This window comes from Cibotium barometz, chromosome 35 (genome assembly GCF_041138505.1).
Source record: "Cibotium barometz isolate CiBa-2024 chromosome 35, ASM4113850v1, whole genome shotgun sequence".
NCBI lineage: Eukaryota > Viridiplantae > Streptophyta > Polypodiopsida > Cyatheales > Cibotiaceae > Cibotium > Cibotium barometz.
In genome coordinates this window covers 31,085,808-31,108,320 of record NC_141080.1, presented here as the reverse complement: position 1 = coordinate 31,108,320, position 22,513 = coordinate 31,085,808, and the positions used below count along the sequence as shown (strand labels likewise).

The 22,513-nt window shown below is 43.1% G+C and overlaps 1 protein-coding gene across 1 annotated transcript; it reads left to right on the top strand.

Moving 5' to 3' along the window:
• The first annotated feature begins 9,136 nt into the window (after positions 1-9,136).
• On the top strand, positions 9,137-10,597 carry LOC147618322 (TLC domain-containing protein At5g14285-like). Its single transcript, XM_086774790.1, has one exon. The coding sequence runs from the start codon at positions 9,401-9,403 to the stop codon at positions 10,154-10,156; it is 756 nt and encodes a 251-aa protein (XP_086630916.1). The 5' UTR covers positions 9,137-9,400; the 3' UTR covers positions 10,157-10,597.
• Positions 10,598-22,513: the final 11,916 nt, after the last annotated feature.

Sequence of the window (22,513 nt, the reverse complement as noted above, 5' to 3'; positions counted from 1 at the left end):
CGGTGCCTCTTCATGCTCACCTTCTATATAGTCCCAATAACCCTTTCCCATTAGAAGGAGGTCCTAACGTGCCCAAAACGTGTTTTCAGCCCAAAAAATGTAGTCTAATAGGACAGTGTAGTTGCCCTATAGCTTTACTCCCGTGAAGAAAGCTCCTCAATTAGAGATCATTTGCCGGTGCCTCCCGTAGAGCTCCCAAGACAAGGGTGTAGTCACCAACACAAATAGGGAAGAGTAGTTGAAGCTCTTATCCTCGTACCACTTCCTGTGCTTCTCTTGCTTGTAGCTCAGCCCTTAGCACTAGGCTCTGATACCATGAAAAGATGCAGGGGAGAAGAGAGATTAAGCTCTTGCACAAGCACACACACACTCACAAAACCCTAAAAGAGAACACACAAGGTGAGAGGCTGAAAATCTTCTTCTTCTTCACAACACTCAACACACCTTGCACGGGAGAAGAGAGCTTGAGCTCTTGCAAGCACACACACACTCACAAAACCCTAAAAGAGAACACACAAGGTGAGAGGCTGAAAGAGAGCTTGAGCTCTTGCAAGCACACACACACTCACAAAACCCTAAAAGAGAACACACAAGGTGAGAGACTGAAAATCTTCTTCTTCACACAACACTCAACACACCATATACAAAGATAAGAGTACACACCATATGAAAAGGTACTCAACCAAATACATACTAGGGTTCTCTATAGTGTGAACCCAACTAAATGAGCTGGTGCTATAACTATGCCAGTCTCTAGAATGGTTATCACACAGCCTGTCATCCCACTAGCCGCATATCGCCCATGATTCACCAACCATGCCAGTGGTGTAAGTGTGGGGCCTATCCCCCAGGTGGGTCATCAATGTCCACCGCCTCACTAGATGAGCTTGATATCTCAACAATTTGTTACCAATTATGGATGCTTGAGTAAACAAGCACAAAATCCCCAAAGTATATATTGATAGTGGTGCACAAGTCTGTGTGATGACCCAGTAGATAATGGAGGCTTGAGTAAACAAGCATAGAATCCACAAAGTATATATTGATGGTGGTGCACAAGTTCGTGTAATGACCTAACAGACAATGGAGGATTTAAGACTAAAGGTTGGAGCCCCATCAGAATTTAGAGTCAAAATGGCAAATAGTGCAAAAGTCAGCAGGTGTTTGGGAATTGTTAAGAAGCTGCAGGTAAATGTCTTGGGATTTGAAGTTAAATTAGATGTTCATGTGATGCTAGCAAAAAACTGAGGCATACCCATGGATTCTTGGAAGGCCATGGCTAATTGCCATGAGGGCAGGGCAAGACTGGTGGAGAGGACATCTAATTTTAGGTCTGGAACAGCTAGTGAAAAGACAAGTCAGATATGATATGGCCAAAGGAAGGAAGTTGATTCCAAAAAGTAGTCAATCAAAAGAAGAAGATGAAGAGATCAGCTCTACAAAGGATTCAACAACAACAAAGGATGTCAATTCAGATGATGATGGGAAGAGGTCCAAGTGTTGGAGCCTGATTCTGACCTTATGTGTATGTCAGTACAGCTATGTACAGAGGAAGGGCAAAAGTTGAAGCCTGAAGTTGAAGTACAACTAGGTGGAGAGGAAGTGTTGCAAAGAATGTTGGCCAAGGATCTAACTAATGCTGAGAGAAAAAAGTAGACAAGTATGTTGCAAAAATTTTCAGACCTTGCAGCATTAGATCCAACTGAAGCTAGAGGCTAAGCCAATTATATAGAGGTTGAGAAGATTGGGATTGTACAACAGCATTTGTTGAGAGAAGAAGTGGATAAACTGTTATTGAAAGTAGGGTTTATATACCCAGTTAATATAAGAATGGGCTTCTCCAGTAGTGATTACCCCAAAGAAGAATGGTAAATGGAGAGTCTGTGTTGATTTTAAACCTCTAAATGCAATAACCAAAAGAGATCATTTACCATTTCCTTTTCAAGATGAGATTCTGGATAGTGTAGCTGGACATGAAAGATATAGTGTATGTGATGGATATTCAGGATACTTTCAGATTGCTCCAGATGATCAGAGGAAAACCACCTTTATTACCCCCTGGGGTTGTTTTGCTTACAGGGTTATTCCCTTTAGGCTAACAAATGCCCCTGCAACCTTTCAAAGGTTTATGAATATGGTGTTTAAGCCCTACCTAGGGTCCTTCATCAGACTGCGTATTGATGATTTTTTTTATATACAGTGGAAAATGCTATGGTGTTTGCTCTGAGGAAATTTAGTCCTATTCACTGCAAAAACCTTTTACTATTCTGACCCATTATTCTCTGCTTCCTCATCTGATCCAATCAGACATACCTTCTAAAATATTGTCCAAGTGGTTAATTGAACTATAAGAGTTCCAGTTTACTCGCATGGTGGAGGACAGCACAAGGACTACACTAGCTGATTTTCTAACATATAGGCAAAATCCAGTAGCATCGAACGAAGAGATAGTAATTGAAGGTGACTAGATGGAAGAGACGGTAATTGAAGGTGACCAGACAGTAATTAAAGGTGACCAGACGGTACTTGAAGGTGACCAGATGGAAGGACCCTGAAACAAGCTTGTCAGGATGCTTTCACTTTGTTTTTTGATGGGGCTTTCAAGAGACGCTTGGGAGTGGCTAGTGGAGGTATAGTCTTGTTGGATCCAGAAGGCAAAGAAGTATTTCAAGAAGGGATTAAGTTGTAGGTGCAGGTCAACAAATGAGGGCTGAGTATGCTACCTTGGAGTATTTAGCAATGTATCAAGAACAGAATCAATTATTAAAGGAGATAGCTTGTTGGTCAGTAGATAGAGCTTCAAGCTATTTGGAAAGCTAAAAACCTTAAATTAAAGGAATGGAACTTTCAAATAAGGAGGATGTTGCATAGATTTCAAGAAGTGCAGATATAGCATGTGAAGAGAGAGCAGAATCAAGTTGCAGATGCATTAGCAAAAGAGGGGTTGGGCAAGGATCTGGAGGTGCATGCTATCACTCTAGCCCATCCCACCTATGTTGGAATAGAAAATCTACATAAAATTGAAGATTTTTTACACACAAGTCTTGTACCTGCAAATTTGTCCAAAAGATAGAAATATGGTTTGATATGGAAATCTTTACAGTACACTCTTTTGAATGATCAACTGTATATGAAAGGCAAGGACTTGATTTTGAGGAGAGTTCCAAACAAGGAGGAGATCTTTGACATTATGGTCTCCTTTCATGAATAGATTTGTGGAGGGCATTTTGCCCTGAGGTTGACACTGAGGAAGATTTTAACAGTTGGGTATGTATGGCCTAGTCTAAGAAGAGATGTGTATCACTGGTATCAGAGCTGCGAGCCTTGTCAAAAAAAGGTAGGAAGGTTTTGCAATATGAATTGAGAAAGAGTATTGTATCATATGGGGATTTTGAGAAGTGGGGGTTGGATGCAATTGGTCCTCTGCCCACTACTACTAGGGGCAAGACCTATATTTTGACTGGAGTAGATTATCTGACCAGATGGACTAAAGCTAGATGTGTGAAGAATGAAACTACTAAAGAGGTGGCCAAATTTTTTTTGAAGACATATGTACTAGATTTGGCATGCCATTGGAGCTGTTAATAGAGCAGGGGCCTAGATTCAGAGGAGAGGTTGTACAGAAGCTCATGCAAAAGTTACATATCACACATAGGTTCTCTACTCCTTACTATCCATAGTGCAATAGGTTAGTAGAAAAATTCAATGGAGATTTGTGCACTATGCTGACAAAGTGTTTGGATGAGCATCCCAAGCGTGTGGGATTTGCATGTTTCCTCAGCACCATGGGCTTACAGGGGACAGTGGTCAAATCAGTTTACTGAGTTTTCACCTTACCATCTTGTTTTTGGGAAAGAGGCTATGATGCCCATTGAAGTTGACTAATACTGTGATGGTTTAGGGTTTATGATTTTTGATAAAAATGGTTGTCATTATCTCCTGTTGATATGTAATGCATGATGTGATTTAAGCCTCTCCATACTAAAATCATGGTTCATCAACTGGAGTTTTGAGGTGAATAAAAACATGTCGGGAGAAAATTGCTCTAAATGCTTTAAATTGATATGAGCCCCAAGTCTAGGGTTGAGTTTTAAATATTTAAGGAAAAATATTTTTTTTCTAGAACTATGATGCAAAGTAATCATTCAAATTACTCTGTCAAGTAACCTTTCTCGTTAAATATATAAATATAACATATTTTTTCCATATAAATAATAATTATTTGGAGCTTCGTCTAGACCACAAATAAACATGACATTTTCTTGCCTTGCAAGTGATTTCCTAGAGCTTTTCTAATAAATTTTTAACATTACATTATATGCAAAGGCTTTAATGTGTTCTTGAAGGACACTCAATCATGTTTACGATGCATGATAGAATTATTCACTATCTGTTACCAACAACATAGAAGCTCATTTAGAGATGTTTGATTGTATAAAGTTTTATTGGTGCATAATTGAGCTCTTTTATAAGTAGGAAGATCATGATGATAATTGGAGAGAGAGAGAGAGAGAGAGAGAGAGAGAGAGAGAGAGAGAGAGATTTTTACAAGTTGAAGATAAATATAGATGAGTAAAAATGGGAACCCTTGAATCTTTCTCATGTTACATTACATAAAAAATGGGAATCCTTGAATCTTTCTCATCATGAGTAAAAAAGGGAACCCTTGAATCTTTCTCATGTTACATTGTAAAAATGTCTTGCATCGTGCATTGATGGAGGGATTTTTAATCTTCCTTATGTAGTATGTTCCCCTCAACATTAAATTCCACCAACTCAACGTTCACATTCACCTTAAAGAACATTAAATGTAACCCTCAACATTGAATTTCACCAACTCAAACGCATTCAACTTAATACTTACATGTACCCCTGAACATTGAATTTCACCAACTCAACTTTCTTATTCACCTTAAAATGCCACTGATCTCACCTAAGTTAAGATGATCATGAATTTCCTCATTTATTTTAAGCCTCCTTTTTCCACTATGGTTGTTCAAAGGAGGTTCAAAGGCATGCCAATTTCCACAAAAAATATATCCTATTTAGAACCTCACGTAAGACTTTAGGAAGTCCACTTCTATCATTCATGCTTGTTGGTTAAAAAAACCTAGAATAGAATGACTAAACATAGGAAAACACATCCAATTAGTTGAGGTTTTTAGATCTACATCCATTGACGAGGAGGAAATTTAAATGCAAAAGAAAAACTATCTCAAGTTGTCTATTGTGTGTGTGTGTGTGGGGTGGGGGGGGGGGCACTACTCTTATGTACCACTCAAAGTTGAAGTCCAACAAAGATATACAAACTTTCCACATTCACATTAAATGGCACTGGTCCTAATTTGAAAGATGCATGAGTTTTCTTGTTTACTTTTAACCACCATTGACCTTCCAAAAGGCATATTGCATAAGGTAAGAATTATACAAAATTTAAAAAGAGAGTTACAACATGCAAGAAATTTTTCTTAGTAGCATTTATGAAACAAAGATTCATACTTATAATTTGTTAAAGTATGTTGTCATCATTTTTTTCCATCAACTCTTGATGGAGAAAAAGTAGATGTCATTTGTTACACTATGTTGTCATCATTTGTTTCCTCCATGTTGATCTTGCTAGACAACACTATTTGTGTTAAAAAATGGGTAGTCATACCCCACTAGGTCAAAAATTCATAGGAAAAGTGTTTGTAATTTGTTACACTATGTTGTCATCATTTTTTCCTCCATTAACTCTTGTTGATCTTGCAAGAAACATGTAGTGATGACATAAAATGTCTTTCAATGACAACTATAATGACCTCTAAGAAAGAAAGAACTCCTTGATACCCACCAATCAATCCAAAGGTTAGGATATTTAAATGTGTCATTACAATTCTAAGATCTTGATACCCACCTCCAACTAGACTTCTTCAAACATTATTTAATAAGTTTAGTTCACTTCCCCCAACCTAATGCATGCAATGTAAAATTACATGTAGTGATTAGATAGAATGTCTTTTAATTGGTTGTAAAATTGCATGTCTTATGTTATACTATCATCTTTTTTCTAAATCTATGCATTTGTTATACGCAATTAGATCAACTTATTCTTGTAGACTTTTTCTTTTTTTAGAGCCTTTACACATTTCATGTGCATTCCATTGGCTCTTAACTAGACTTAGAATGAGTGGGGAGATGAAGGGGGAAGATTCCCTATCCTCCACCAGCTTAGCGAGGGAGATCCCCCAAATTTTTGAGATTGTGTTAACTTTTTAACAAGGCCATGAATGTCTTCCCCCATGTAGTGATGGAACACAATGATAACAATACCCAAATTAAAGAAGTTAAAATATGCAATACTTGTAATACTTTTGTCATCGTGTGCAAAAGTTCCACTTTACATTTATAACATGCAATCCAAGTCACCTCTAATTTAGTTAATCTATACTTAGGGTCCATTTTACCTTAGTGTTAATCACATGGTTTAGTTTCTCTTACAAATCCACATGGATAGAATTATAAATTTGCATTGAATGGTTTTTTGTCAAGATTTAGTGATGTACAACTTTTTGGCCAAAGTCAAGCTTCTTTTCAAATCCAAACAAAAAAATAATAATTAGTATATCCTTTATTCCAAATTTCCTCATGTATAGGTAGTTTTAAAAATCTAAATTTACTCTCTCTCTCTCTCTCTCTCTCTCTCTCTCTCTCTCTCTCTCTAACCCTTGTATTGCCCAAATGTGGCAGAAGTGGTTAGTTCATGGAGGTGATATTCAACACGTCCTGTGTTCGAATCTCACTTCTCATCAGATAGATCGCTATCGGTCTCTTGGGATTGTTCCTACAACATTAAAAGCTTCTCTCTCTCTCTCTCTCTCTCTCTCCCCCCCAAGTCCAACAAAGGCAAGCCTCTTATGGAACAAAAAATCATAAACCCATTTGCACTGGTAAGGTTATTTTGAAATGGATGAGATTCTTTTTTAGGAGCAATTTTTTATAGGAGTGGGTAGTAGGATTTCCTCTTATAATTTTGAAATGGATGAGATTTCCTCTTATAAGAATATGTGCTAAAAAATGAAACCCTTTGAATTTTTTAAATTCATGCTAGACTTTGGATCTAGGCCCTTTGAAAGGATTTTTGTTGAGCTCAAATGTGGTGAGGAGCTTAGGAGCCAACCAAGAGCACTAAAGACTCACTAAAGACTAGTGCACTTCACTACTAGAAAAAACACATCATTTAGTGTATTTTCCATGGTTGAGATTGAAAAAAAAACATGTAAATAATGACGATATTGTGAACTTTTAAAAATTTTAGATTTAAAACCAGTTAATTAATGTGTATGATTTTCTTATTAGGAAAATTGTTTTTTTCTAGCATCTTGCACTTGTCCAACCTCTTCACTATTGTAGCTCACACATTTTTCCTTTTGCAAGTTCGTGATCTAGTCTATATCTGGTCCCCCTATCTCATCCTCTTATAAGAGGAAATCTCATCCATTTCAAAATTATAAGAGGAAATCCTACTACCCACTCCTATAAAAAATTGATCTCATCCTCTTATAAGAGGAAATCTCATCCATTTCAAAATTATAAGAGGAAATCCTACTACCCACTCCTATAAAAAATTGCTCCTAAAAAAGAATCTCATCCATTTCAAAATAACCTTACCAGTGTAAATGGGTTTATGATTTTTTGTTCCATAGGGTTTCCTCTATAAGAGATGCCCTACTTCCTCATTCTTAGATGTGTAAATAATCCAAGTTTGCAATTGCCAACTTTATATGTTTAAATTGAGCAAAGGGTGGCCAAAGCATTGGACATTTCAAAGGGATCACTTGCAACCTAGATAGAAACTTTTCTATCGTGAAAGGAGGAATGAAAGGAGACGACCTTCCTTAAGGTAAAGGGGTGGCCTTCAATTCTCATGGGGTGACTAAACAAGGTACAAGGAAATATAAGTTCGCTTTAACTTAGATTCGGTTCAACTTATGAAAAACCATCTCAAATCTAGAGGAGAAGAAGAATTCATTACTCAAAATTTCTAAGAAATGGTTAAACAAATGAAATTATAAATAGCTTGTTCAAATTTAGTTATCTCGTCTTCACATAGGCATAACAATCAAGTAAAAAAATAAATGTTGGCGGCCTCTTGTTGTTGCTCCATGTGATAGGTTATATAAAAAAAAAGGTAATTAAGTGACTCTAACCACTTGGACAATAATAGCGAGGAGACAAAACAAATAACATGGCTATTTTTGTGCTATCCATGAAGTGGTGAGAGTGAGAGATGGGGGCTACACAGAGGAAGGGTGTCAACTTAAGGGGGTGCGAAGAGGGAGGTTGTGTATGTGGGTGAGACTATGCAATACCTAGGGGAAGGCGGTGATAAGGGCAAGCTTGAGACAGTAGGCTAGTGCTTGTAGGCTTGGATGTGGACCTTGTTGCACCTAGGTAGTGCACCTAGGCCGAGGAGGTGAGGCGCCTAGTGAGCCTAGCATGGGAGCTTTAAAGATGAGGACATAACCATATAAGGTGTGGGACGCAAGTTTGTGGGCCATGGGAGATTGGTGCTACCATGCACAAAGGCATAAAAAGGCGGGCTTGTTGTGCATGGACACACGACTATGGATGGAGGTGTGGAGGGATGGAAGTGATACACCCAACACCACTAATGCCAACATAATCAAGCAAACCTCTACTGGCAACAATAGAATACCTTCTTAGAATCATGTAAACCATGGAAGGGGCCTTTTTTTTCTTATACTTGGCGTGCAACACCGAAAATAAAAGTTTGCATTGAGATACGATATACATGAGAATCCAATTACACAAATGAAACTCACAAATCTATGGCACTATGTTTACAAGAACAAAAGTATTATTCTAAGGAAGGGCAAGAAGTCTTCTAATTGTTGCATCTAATGTTGGGAGAAAAGCATGAAAGTGTGGTTAAAACTATATATATATAAATATATATATCTATACATGTACATATATAATAATTTATTGTTTACGAGAAAGTGTGTACGTTTTTGATACCATTAATGATACGGTGAAGGTGGTGTCCGGTTCACATGGGGACTGGGGTGACGGGACCACACAGGGGGTGTCCGGACTCCGGTTCACAGCCACGAAGAGGTGGGCGCACCGGTTTAATGAACCCTTTTGAAGGGGGGGAGAGAGAGAGAGAGAGTCCTCCAACTGTGGCTATAAGCACGGCGCACAGAGGAATATGCCTTCGTGAAGCCGGATTAAGATAGGCATCTGCGCTTCCTGAACCGCATTGCCATGCCGTCGCCTTTCAACCCAGCTGCTTTTGCCTCTGTGCGCGCTTCTTAAACGATTGAGAGATCAAACCTGAGCATTATCGCATCGCTGAGTTCGTCTGTGTTTTGGAAGATCAATCACAACCCATTTCATGGAGCTTCTTCTTTTGCAAAATGGTGTGCTGCCTGCAAGCATCCCCCTGTTCATCGTCATCTATGCAGTGGGCTACTTTTGCCTCTTCTCTCGATGGAAGCACAAGGCCAGATTCGAAGCTGCGAGCTGCTCCATGTCAATGGTCCATGGTGCCATCACTAGCATCCTCTCTGCATATGATCTTCTCCACCGCCCATGGAAGCTTGACGCGCCCAACACATCCCTAGAGAACGCTGTGATGGAATTCAGCATTGCTTACTTTGTGGTAGACCTCCTGCACTACTTGCTCTTTGTCCCTGAAGATTACAAGTTTATCATGCATCACCTGGCCACATCCATCTACATGTTTTCTTGCAAGTACTACACCAAACATGGTGCCATTTCTGTCATGGCCTTGATGGGTCTTGGAGAGGTAACCACTCCTCTTCAAAGCGTGTGGACAGTGGCACGCCTGGGGAGAGAGATCTCTCCCCAAGCAAAAAGAATATATGAATCCACATCCCTCGCCTTTACCATCTTCTTCACCTTCACCCGGGGCATTGTTGGGCCTTACCTTACATGGAATCTTTGTAAATTCTACCTCTCAAATCAAACAAACCATATTATTCCTTTCTGGCTTGCGGCTTTGTGGATGGGGATGGTTGTAGTGGGCATGGCGGGCAGTGTCATGTGGATGCAGAGCCTGTGGGTAGGCCTCAGACGATTGAATGCCCGGAAAAAGACTGCATTTTCGAAGGCTGCGAAGTCTCATTGATTCACAAGGCGTTCTGACAATACTGTAGCTTTTTGTGAAAACTTTTCAAAGATGGGGACGGTTGTCATCAGCATGGCAGGCAGTGTCATGTGGATGCAGAGCTTGTGGGTAGGCCTCAGAAGATTCAATGCTTGTAAAAAAGACTGCATTTTCGAAGGTGGCAAAGTCTCATTGATTCAAAAGGCGTTCCCGACAAGACTCTGCAGCTTTTAATGTAAAATTTTACAGGATAATCAAGGAAGACAGCCAGCTTGTATTGAATTTTTCAAGTCTCAGGAGTCAGTATCATATTATTTATTGGTTAGTTTTCTTATAAGTCTCCCTGCAAGTTTTTAAGACGCGACAGAGCAGTGCTTAGTTGTAGGTGAAGGCCTTTTTAAATATGACATAACTTGCTGTGTACTGATTGCAATACAACACATCTGGAGTCATTATTGTTCAGTTTGTGGTTAATCATTTTGTAAAGACGAATAAATGATGTGTCTTGTTGAAGAGATTTTCCTCCAGATTCCAGTTGTGTGTGTGAGAATTTCTACATATCTGGGAATGGTCCATTCAGCACCATTTCACCCAGCATAAGGCTACAGAGGTTCCACTTAATAAGGGGTATGGTTCCCTTGGCATTTTTAGGAAGGCAATGCTTCTCAAGACCCACAATATTGGGATGGGCGAAATTGAAAGGATATCAAGATGCATGTTATGTACCATATTTAATATATGCCTTGACAGGACACGCAAAACCGTAATGCATCCTTGTCTCAAGCTTGATCATAAAGGAAATAGAGTTCATCTCCACTACCAATCACTACCATACCCATGACTCAACCACAAGCTTATCTCAAACTTAAACATCATGCCTATTCAATTTGTTGTGGTTGTGATGCAGGTGGTAACCATTAATTGTACTAATGTTAGTCCCAAGCACACATGATTTTGCACTTGTGCATGAAGTTCATAATGTTAAGTGGCTCTAATCATCAATGAATCTGAAAATTCCCACCTTTGTCAAGTCCTTGGGTAACTCAAGCGCGCCCTTACATATCCTTAGTCGTGAAACACTGTAAATCCAAGAAATGTTTGTGCCGCCAAGGAAGCAACAAGAGTAAAAGTAGCACATTAAAAGCTTACTTTGACTACTTGAAGAAGCAACCCCTCCCTCTCATGGTACATATTGTTTCATGGCTTTTGTCTTTTGCAAGAATGTTTCATGGCATTTGAAACATCATCCCTCCTGTTATCCTCCCCGGAGCCCATAGAGGGGCTCAGTCTGTACAGATAGAGAAAGCTGTCTGCAATCACCAAAAGGACTGGGCTGGACTGCACAAATCTAGCCCCACTGGATGTGAGTGTGAGCCCCAAGCTGGTGTCCACTCAGTAAACGCTCCTTCTTGGTAGAGGGAGGAGCCTAGAAGAGGGCTGGCTGGAGGAAAGCCCAGGCTCGCAGCTCGCAGAAGGCTAGCTGCAAATTTGTCCTCCAAGGATGTAACATGCACTTGATTGCGGAAGCATTTTAACAATAAGATATTGATGCTTAACACTTGCTGAAAACTGAATGCACAGATTAGGGCTTAGAAGATACGCAAGGACAGAATATTGGGTCCCAGCTACCTTTTCAAGGGCCCCCACGGCGGCTGGTCGGTGTATTTTCTTGATATATTGCAAGAGAAAGATGACATTCAATGCTGAAACCTGCTGTCCACTGGACTGCACTTGACTTGGACTGTATGGACCAGAAAAGACCTGATTTGGTACACCCAACAGTGGTGCGTTTGCTGGCCTGTTACTGCCCTGCACCTGGCTGGTCTATTATGGCTGTGTTTGGCTGTCCTTGAGCCGCCTGCAGATGTGTGTTATTGCTTGATGATGCTGGCTGAAACTGGATGCCTTCTGGCCGCCTTGCTTGTGTGTTTTCCTCCCCAGGCTGCCCCTTGGCTGAGAGATCAACTCTTACTTGATGGGCTGAGGTAGAACTTGCTCAAAAGCACTTGGGTATGGCTGAAGATGATCCGAGGCTTTGGTGGGATAGGGTTGGCTGGGAACGGTACACACTTTTCTAAGGTCCCATTCCCCATCCACTTTTGGCCCACTGTCCCCATTCCCCTTTTTGGTCCGGGTGCCCATGGGCTGTCCACAACCCCATGGCCCCAAAAGTGCCATTCTTCCACCGCCTTCAGCCTTTTCCCTGCTGCCAAAGCGCCCCTGTTTTTTCTGTTTTCCTCCCTGCTACCCCTTCTCTCGTGCACCTCCATTTCGTCTCACCTCCTTCAAGTCCCTCTTGCAGTCCCTACTCTCTGCCTTCTCCCTGAAAGAATGCACAGTAGAAGATGGAAAAGTGGAAACACATGCGAGAGAGTGAGATGGAGAGAAACGCAGGTATATACTTGCTCTCAATATCACCAAACAAGAAGCACAAGCTGCTACAAGTCCCAAGCAAGAGGGGAAGATGACCTCGTATGTTAGGGACTGCAACAAGCCAATATGCAGACGCCATGCAAGTGGCAAATACCCAAGTCAAGTGTGAGGAGGGAATGGTCCGGCTATATATATATGCCAAAGTAGGGGCAGCCGACCAGCTCTCTCGCAACCAGGGAAAAAGCCAAGACTCCATAAATGGGAATATGATATGAGGGGTGACCAACCCCTCTAGCCAACATGGTCAGCCCTAAAGGCTAAAATAGGACACTACAAGGAAGCCAGCAGCAAGGGGATGATGATGTCTAACACCCCCTCTCAGCACTGGATGCTGAGTGAACTCCAAGAAGCCAGAGACACCATCCTCGATCATAGATGAAAGACTTGCAACAACAGGTACCAAGAAAGCTCCACAAGCAATCTACTCAGCAACTCAGCCACAAAAGCAAAATACATGCTGCCAGGTACACCGCTCCTTTGGAAGAAAACAACCATGTAGACTGCATCATGTTGCTCCAAATAATGGTTCCACTCCCAAGTGTAAGAACACTACCCGAAGTCGAATGTCGTGTTTCCAGCCTAGAGAAGGTCTGTAAAACCTCATAACCAACCAAGATCAAATCCTGTAGATAATCAAATCCTAGGAGAAGCACGTTGCTCACTGGAACCCTAAGTCCATTTGCTCAAACTCATGAGTTGCCCAATGTTGTACACAAGCACACTCCCCTGAGGTGGGCATTGCAAGATGAAAGGACTCCACATCCCCCTCTGAAAAATGATGTCGTCGGACTGATACAAGCCCAACCTAATTCTGATCCAAATCCAAAAAACTCCGGAAGTGCCACTATGCCCCAGGCACGACAAACAACCATAGATCCAAAGCTTCCCACTGGGTCCAAAAGTCCATCCTCCAAAACAACCACCCTGCACACCGCATCAAACCAAATGCAGAACTAGCAAGGGGAGGGGCAGCCTCAGAAGCATCACAAAGAGAGGCAAAGGTAGACTCCTCACAATGAGGAAGGGAAGCAGGAATATAAACTGTAGTGGTAACAAAGTCCTCAAAAGCATCACTGAGAGTAGAAGACTCCTCCATAGAATCAGATCACAAGAATCAACAACAAACAAATGATCCCTGTGAAAGGATCACACCTCACAGGCAAAACAACCTCCTTTCTCTGTAAACATTACAAAGAACATAGGCTCAAACAAAATAAACTCTACTCAAGATCTCTGAAAAGATCACTCCTCTCGTCAAGAAAGAACTACTCTCCTCCAAAATCTGTAAACTCCTGTCACAAAAAGTCTCCACAAATACAAAATAGCTCTCGAAAACTGATCCTCAAGTGAAGTAGCTGGAGATGGGTCCCCTCTGAGTGTAGAAAACTCCTTTGGGAAGGAAAACGCAGCCAAAACACAGTTGTCCAGCAAAAAACAGCACACCACCAACAGAAGAGGAACATGAAGAAACCGGGGAACTGTGTAGGCCAAGAACAAAACGCAAGTATAGATGCTCCAAAAATCAGCAAAGCGCTAACTGAAATCAGAAATTGAGTGTCCTCCTCAGGTACCAAACTGTCACCAAAGCCACAATCCACACAAGACCCCCTCTGCAAGTGATAGGTGTCCACTGGAGAAGAAAACGCAGCCAACTAGTGTAATGTGCGGAAGCTTCGGAGAAGGATCGGTACTTCAAAACTCAGAAATCAGCACTCTTTTCGCGACGGAATTAACGCACAAACTGAAAGACGATGTGCAGAAAATAGGGAGAGAAAGGGGAGATGGAGAGGACACAGTATTGGGTCCCAATTACCCTCTGTAGGGCCCCCACCACGGATGGTGTATTTGCTTTATTAGAATGATGTAAATCTGAAAACAAATACAAAGTACTTGACCTTTTCTTGGCTGGAAAACCTGCCCTTGACCTTCAGTCCTTCACCCCTTTGCTTTAGCAATGTTCTTGGCTGTCCTGGCCCTTGTTTGCTTGGAGCACTTGGTGAATTATGAGATAAATGAAATGATCTATGTCTTGGGTATTTATACCCTCTACTATATGCAGTCGGCCAGCTACTAAAGAGCCTCACGACTAGGTCTTTGGAAAAAGTGTAAATAAATGGTTTCACACCATTCAATGGACTGGGCATCTTGCGCATGAACCAAGAAGAGTACCCCTGACTGCTGGACAGCCCTGCGCAAGGGTACTGTACTGCTGGGCAGCCTGTGTGGGCTGTCCCACACTTGGCTGACAGCCATTCTAGACCTTGTTGCCCAGTCGGCTGGCTGTCCCAAGGCCCTAAGGCTGGCCGACAGCCCCTTCCAGCCTGTCACATGGCTGGTGGGCACAGCCGGGGCCCTCCTGGCCCCTTGGGGGCGGGTCTACACCTCCCCCATGCCCACATCAATGGTCTTGGGGTAGCCCTTTGGGCTGGCCCCATCTCTACATGCAAAACTACATGCCTACAGAGGCCTGGCATCCAGTTGCAAACCAGATACACAGAACATCTGACATCATTCTAGAGGGAGACTCACAGCGCGGACTGGCACTGCTTCATGTGCAGGACAGTGCACACCTGACCTTGGACTCATGTGCAGGACAATGCACACCTGACCTCGGACGACTGAGATGGATCCCTGGCTGACTCGTCCCGGACTGGGCTCACATGGGACGAGTTCACCATCCCAGGTCCTGCACCTTCTGTACAGAAATGTCTACGTGGCATCCAAGTGCGGGATGCACGTGACAACTAGGGGGCTGCAAACCTGAAAATACAGGCAGGCCAACTAGCTTCCACACCTCATATGAGGCAAAATGCTGAAGAGAAGGTACCTTCGGGTCCGACTGATGAAGCCCAGGTGAAGGTAGATCTACTAGCAAGAACAGTCCAGAAAACGCAGCAAAACAGGGCTGCAAATCTGAAAACGCAGAGGTGAAAGGGCCAGTAGATAGGGAAGAATTTGCAAAAACAAAAGTGAAAGGTACCACAAAGCCTCAGATCAACCAATCAGCATCAGCAAACAAGGCTCTAGGAGGAAAACGCAGCACATACACTGCTGTTGCCTTGCACAGAGCACACCGACAGCACTACAGGAGTCCTTGGGACAGATGCTGATGAAGATTGACAACAAAACTACAACAGTGTAGCACAAGGAAGAGGGCAAATTGACCAGCAGCAGATTTGAGAAAAAAAACACAGGAAAGAGGAGAGAGCAACTAACACTACAAGTCACCGGCGCTATGATCATAGTTGCATGAAACGGAAACGGCAACGGCCGGCCTCTAGAAACGACAACGGCTCAAACTAGGAAACGGAAACGGTGGATGTATGATGCATAATATAAAAATAATGAGAAAATTAATAACTAGGGAAAAGTTTGAGTACACCATCATAATTTGAAATAAATAGTGAGTAAAATTTTTAGAAAATCACTAAGCAAGCACTAGATGAGACAAATCAATGGGTGTTTTTTTATTGAAGATTAGGAAACGAAGAAACGGAAACGGAAACGACGACTCTCGGGAAACAGCGTTTCTGTGTTTTTGGGCTACGAAATGGCCATTTCCTAATACTATGGCTCAGATACCATGAAAGAATGCACAATGGAAGATGGGAAAGTGGAAACACGAGAGAGAGTGAGAGAGAGAGAGATGGACAGAAACGCAAGTATATACCTACTCTCAGTATCACCAAACAAGAAGCACAAGCTGGTACAAGTCCCGAGCAAGAGGGGAAATCGTATGTGAGGGACTATAGCAAGCCAATATGCAAAGACACTAAGGCATGCAAGTGGCAAATACCCAAGTCAAGTGTGAGGAGGGAATGGTGAGGCTATATATATGCCAAAGTAGGGGCAGCCGACCAGCTCTCTCACTACTAGGGAACAAGCCAAGACTCCATAAAATGAGGAAGAATGGGAATATGATGTGAGGGGTGACCAGCCCCTCTAGCTAACATGGTTAGCCCTAAAGGCTAAAATAGGACACCACAAAGGAAGCCAGCAGCATGGGGATGATGATGTCTAACACTCCCGCCTCTGTGTCATCTCCTTTTCCCTCGTGTGAGCAATAAATCCAATCTAGCATCTCATAATTCACAAAGGCTTGCTGAATTCCAAAGGCCATGACAGCCAAGGGGAGCTCTCAACCAAGGTGAAGAGTGCAGGTCAAGAACCATATTTTTATTTGCACAATTTGCATCATTCTAATAAAGCAAATACACCATTCGTGGTGGGTCCCTACAGAGGGTTTTCGGGGCCCAATACTGTGTCCGACTCCCCTCTCTCTCTCTATCGATTCTATCCACCGAGCTTCCGCATGTTACATTGGTATTAGAGCCTTCTTCAAGTGTGAAGATTCAGCCAGAAAACTAGGAAAAAAAAAGGAAAGAAATTTTTAATTCTTGCTTGTGTGGTTGGTTTCTAGACTCTGGAGGACCACTCCTTTCGGTGTGACTCCTGTCCCTAGAAGGACGGTTGGTTTTTAGCCTCCGGAAAGTCTCCCACACGCATAGTGGATGGTTTTATTGCATTCCGGAAACAAGAAGTGCATATTCTTGCTATGGCGAGCTTCGACGAAGAGAGAGAGCAAAGAACTTCGGAACAAGGAGCACCAAGCAGTCCTTCGAGGGCGGCAGACATGAGTGTGCACGACATGTTCCAAACAATGATGCAAGCAATCGCAAACTAGAGCAGCAAATTGGATGAGTAGAAGGCATAGATCTTGGCCCTGGAAGAAAGAACCCGTTTTCCAACCCCTTTTTCTCCGTCTCCTCCTCTCTCTTGTTTTCTTTCCCACACCCCAATAGCAGATTCTCTTCCTGACAACCCTTCTGAAGGATTACGACCACAGCTAAGTTCGACACTCAAGTTGCAAATGCGAGCATTGGAGATTCAATTGATGGAAGACTTTGACAACATCCCGTGCTGCTTTACAAGAAGACGTCAGGCGACACGTGGAGCATGAAAGATTTCTTGCAGCCTTAGGCGCAAGAGCGACACCAGCTTCCTCGAGTCATCCTCATGAGAGGATGAACTTCTTTAAGTATAATGGTAAACTCGACCCCGCAACCCTGTATTCTTGGTTGCATCAATTTTTATATATATGCCTAGATGAATCCAAAAACATGCCCAAATTCACCTTATAAGAAAGTGCAATTTATAACCTCACGGTAGTCATCCACAAGACAATAAACCATCAACTCCATCATGCATAGTATCATGTATGGACTAGATACTACGACATCCCCACTAACGTCATCAGTGCCCAATAGTGGGTGTAGAACTTGGTATCAATGTATGCTCCCACACACACACACCCCACGCAACCTACAAGTCCCATACATGGTCTTGATCACGTGTGCATTGTCTTGCACATGAAGCAATGTCAGTCCTTACTGTGAGTCTCCCTCTAGAATGATCTCACGTATTCTAAGTGTCGGGATAGAATCCCTTGCATTGGGCATGGGGTAGGCCTTAGGCCACCCCAAGGGGCCAACAAGGCCCATGGTGGGTTGCATGTAGAAAGGGGCAAGCCCTTAGGGTTACCTTAGAAAAGGGATGGAATCCCTTGCATTGGGCATGGGGTAGGCCTTAGGCCACCCCAAGGGGCCAACAAGGCCCATGGCTTTGCCCACCAGCCCATTGAAGGGCTTAGGCTGTCGGCCAGCCCATGGGGCTTGGCCAACCAGCCGACAGGCCCTAGAGGCCTTGGCCACCAGGGCATAGAGGCTGCCCAGCAGCCTGTGCAAGTCTGGACAGCAGCCAGCAGCATGCGCAAAGGACCAGCAGCCACTTCAGTGTGAAAGTGCATGAATGAAAGGCATTCAATGCCTAGAGACCTGGTCGTGGGGAAAATATCAGCAGGCCGACCCCTGTAAGAGCCAGTCGTCGACAGGGCTATATATAGCCAAAGCATAAATCCAGTCTAGCATCTCATAATTCACAAAGGGTTGCTGAATTCTAAGGGCCAGGATAGCCAAGGGGAGCTGTCAGCCAAGGTGAAGAGTGCAAGTCAAGAAAACCAGATTTTTATTTGCAGAATTTGCATCATTCTAATAAAGCAAATACACCATTTGTGGTGGGGGCCCTACAGAGGGTATTCGGGACCCAATACTGTGTCCGACTCCCTCTCTCTTTCTCTCTATTTCTTCACGTCTCTCTCTCTATGCTGTGCATTATCTTCGTCATGAAAGATTGCTGAATTTCTGAACATTGAAGTTACCGATTCTATCCACTGAGCTTCCACATGTTACAAAGATCAAGTCACAATCACGACAGAATTTCTTGAAATCTAGTAATGAGTACCGCCTGTTGGTCATGTCCATCCGGCCACTCCTGGCTAGTTCAGGTGTGAACCTAACTTACTCACAAGCACTTTTTCCCTGTGGCTGGACATAGGTTTTTTCCCCATGTGAACACACACTTGTGTCTTGGGAACTTAGCCCTAGGCTTTTTAGTACTCTCATTGTACTTTCATTATATCATTATTGAGTACATCTTTTCTAGCACTCACATTTCTTTGTGCTTGAGCTTGTGTGTGTGTGTGTGTGTGTGTGCAGGCTAGCTGCCCCTCCTACCCAACATTGGTATCAGAGCTAGGGTTTTCCCTTCTTGCTCAAGCTTGAGCCTACTACACTGAGCACATGATCTCTCCTGCTCGTGCACACTCTCTCTAGATCTGCGTGTACTCTCTCTGCTGTGTACAGATCTGCGTGTTGTCATACGTCACTTGCGCTGCAGGTTTGCATCTGCCCACTTCAGCGCTGTTGTACTAGCTTTGCTTGCTAGCTGCACATTTATTGCAGGTGCCGTCGTCACAGTTGCTGCCACTGTACTTTGCTGCGCCGCCGTACTTCACTGTGCGCCGCCAACGACTTGCTGTGCGCCGCCGACTATACCTGCCCGGCCTGTACATGCCTAACTGTGTACCTAGCGAGCATTGATAGCGTGCAAAATTTGGGGCATTTGAAATTTTTCAAACACTTCAGCCCCCACATGTTTACAGATTTACAGGTTTGTGGGATTTGCAGATTTTGACCTGAAATTGCACATTTTGTCAATTAAAATTTGGGGCTTTTCACCATTGAGCCTGCAATTGCAACATTGGCACACACTGGCATTGATTTCAGTAGATTTGGTGCGTAATTGCACTAGAAATTTCAGGATTTTGTAGAAATTGACACTATTTGCAGGTCTATTGTAGACATTTGTAGGCATTTTGGGTGTTACAGGCACATTCACTTGGCATTGGGGCATTACAGCATTGGTACAAGTGACAATTGCACATTTGGAAACTTTAGCAGATTTACAAGTGCAGATTTACAAGTGCCGGTTCAGATTTGGTCTAATTGGCTACCTAAAAATTGGAGCTTTTCTACATTGAGCCCATTTTTGTAGCATTCAACCCATTTACCTTTGATTTTGCTGGGATTTGCACACTTGCAGATCTTACATGTGTCAATTGATCGTGTTTTCAATGGCACATGTATACATTTGTGGTTTGCTGCAATATACATATGCCATTGTGGACACTTAGACAGATTTGCATTATCATGCAAATAGGAAAAATGGGAAAAAAATACGGGGAGTGAGGAAAAATGATAACAACACCTACAAGGGCGGGCACACCCACAACAAAGGCCCTGGTGTCTACATAAAGACAAGAGATGACTTCTAACAGATTTTACTTGCCCACATGCAATTGGTGATGCCTCATGGTAACTTATGCTTGTTAACCCTTATGCTTGTCTATGCTAGATGCTTTCTCTTATGTGATGTCTACTGGAGATGCCTTTTATGCTGCTTTCCCTTGCAGCGGGATTGTTTCTACAGTGTTGACATTGTCACTTTCTCACATGTGATGTTTAATAGGAGTGCCTTCTACACACTTGGCCAGTGTTGGCTTTCCCTCATGGTTTTGACATGTCACATGTATATTATTCATTGTGGGATTATGCAACTTTACACTTGCCATACATGCCACTGATCATGGCATCACTGAGAGTTTACCCATCCTCTCATAGCATTGGCTAATGCCCGCCCCGAGCCCCCACTTTTTCTCCCAATTTCAGCTTTCCCCCATTGCTGAACTTTTATTTTTATCAGCCCAACCATTGCTGATTTTTACCTCATCGGACCCTCCATTGATGAGTTTACCTCTTGCAGCTTACATTGCATGTCTCACAGGCATGACTTCTGGATCCTGTTGCCTTTACACATGCGTATACCTGCTCCATCTTCTTATGCTTGTCACTAGTGCCGTTACAGAGCTATGCTTTGCTCTCTTGTTGTCATTGATGTGGATTACATGCAATTCAGTTTGGCATTTTGGATACTTACCTTGAGGGGGGTATTATATTTACTTTCCTTACTAGAGGATATTATAACACACCTTCTCCCAATGCAGCTTATGCGATGCCTCTTGATTTGATGCAATTGATGTACACATGATCTTTGACATGCATTTCCGGTGATGCGTTTATGTACTACTGTGCTCTAGCTTTAGCACTATGACATTGGGGTTTCTCATCTTCCCCGTCATATACTGCTTGCTTTTCCCATTGGCACTGCAGTTCATCTTTTCCATTGTGATCTCTTGATCACTCTTACTGTGGAGCATAGTGCAGGGCAACATTCACAGCTCTATCACCCTGCTACCCATTCACACCATTCACTTGAGGGGGGTTTGTTGGTCATGTCCACTCGGCCACTCCCGGCTAGTTCAAGTGTGAACCCAGCTTACTCACGGGCACTTTTTCCCTATGGCTAAACACAGGTTTTTTCCCGTGTGAACACACTCTTGTGTGTTGGGACTTGGCCCTAGGCTTTTTAGTACTCTCATTGTACTTTCATTATATCATTATTGAGTACATATTTTCCAACACTCACGTTTCTCTGTGCTTGAGCTTGTGTGTGTGTGTGTGTGTGCAAGCTAGTTGCCCTCCTACCCAACACCGCCAAGTCATTGACTTGTGGCGGATCCTGGTTGACGTTGACACTAACATTTATGCCTCCTAGAAGGTAAAAATGTTATCCAACATAGTCCTATCCTGGATGAAACTCGTCTGTGTACCATGGATGAAGACCGGGAGGTATGGCTGCTGCAAGCGTCTATTGATGGCTTTCGCTAGGATTTTGTAGGTGTAGTACCCAAGAGAGTTATGGGTCTCCACTGGCGCACCCCCAGTCAGTTCCCCCCTCCTTGGGGATGAAATGGATCAACCCCTCTAAAAGCCGCTTTGGCTTAATTCCACATGCCGTGATCTCATTGAAGGCACTCTACAAGCCAGCCTTAATGAGATACCAGTGCCACAGGAAGAGGGAAACCGGTAGGCAGCCCTCACCTGGACACTTCCCACAGGGCAGGGCCTGCAATGCTCCTTGCAACTCATTGGTGGAGAAGGGAGAACCTAAGAAAGTGCTCACAGCTATTGGCACAACTACCCTCGTGTGCTGCCATATGCTCTACCATGCTTTGTGGTGCTGGGGTTAGGATTCACGGTTAGAAGCGATTTGTAAAAGTCTGAGGCTATAGCCCAGACCCGAGGTCCTGTCAGGTCCCCTGAGGCGGTCCCATTGATGGTGTGGTCCAATGGTCGAAAAGAAATCCCCTGTGACCTGATCCCCTGTCTGGGTCCAGAATGAATCTCTAGCATGATATTTGTACCCCAATCTCCTGTCCTCCAAGGCTGTTGTAATGAGTGCTCCAATCCAAGGACTGTCTTTGGTCTGCTCCTCAAGATGTTGACGAGGGGCAAGGCTGCGGAAAAGGCCTCTCTCCTTCTCTCTGAAAGCTTGGAGTCTGTCCTGGGTGGGTCTGCAGAATTTGACTAACCTCTTGAGAGCCCTATCCAAATCAAGGAGGGTAGTGGCACTCGAGTGAAAAGCATAAGACTCCCAGGCCTCCTCAGTGTTGTGTAACATGGGTGCTTGCAAAAGCGTGTCTATGAT

What these genes read in the sequence shown, in the direction of transcription:
- LOC147618322 (XM_086774790.1), top strand. Translation starts at nt 9,401, where the DNA reads ATGGAGCTTCTTCTTTTGCAAAATGGTGTGCTGCCTGCAAGCATCCCC.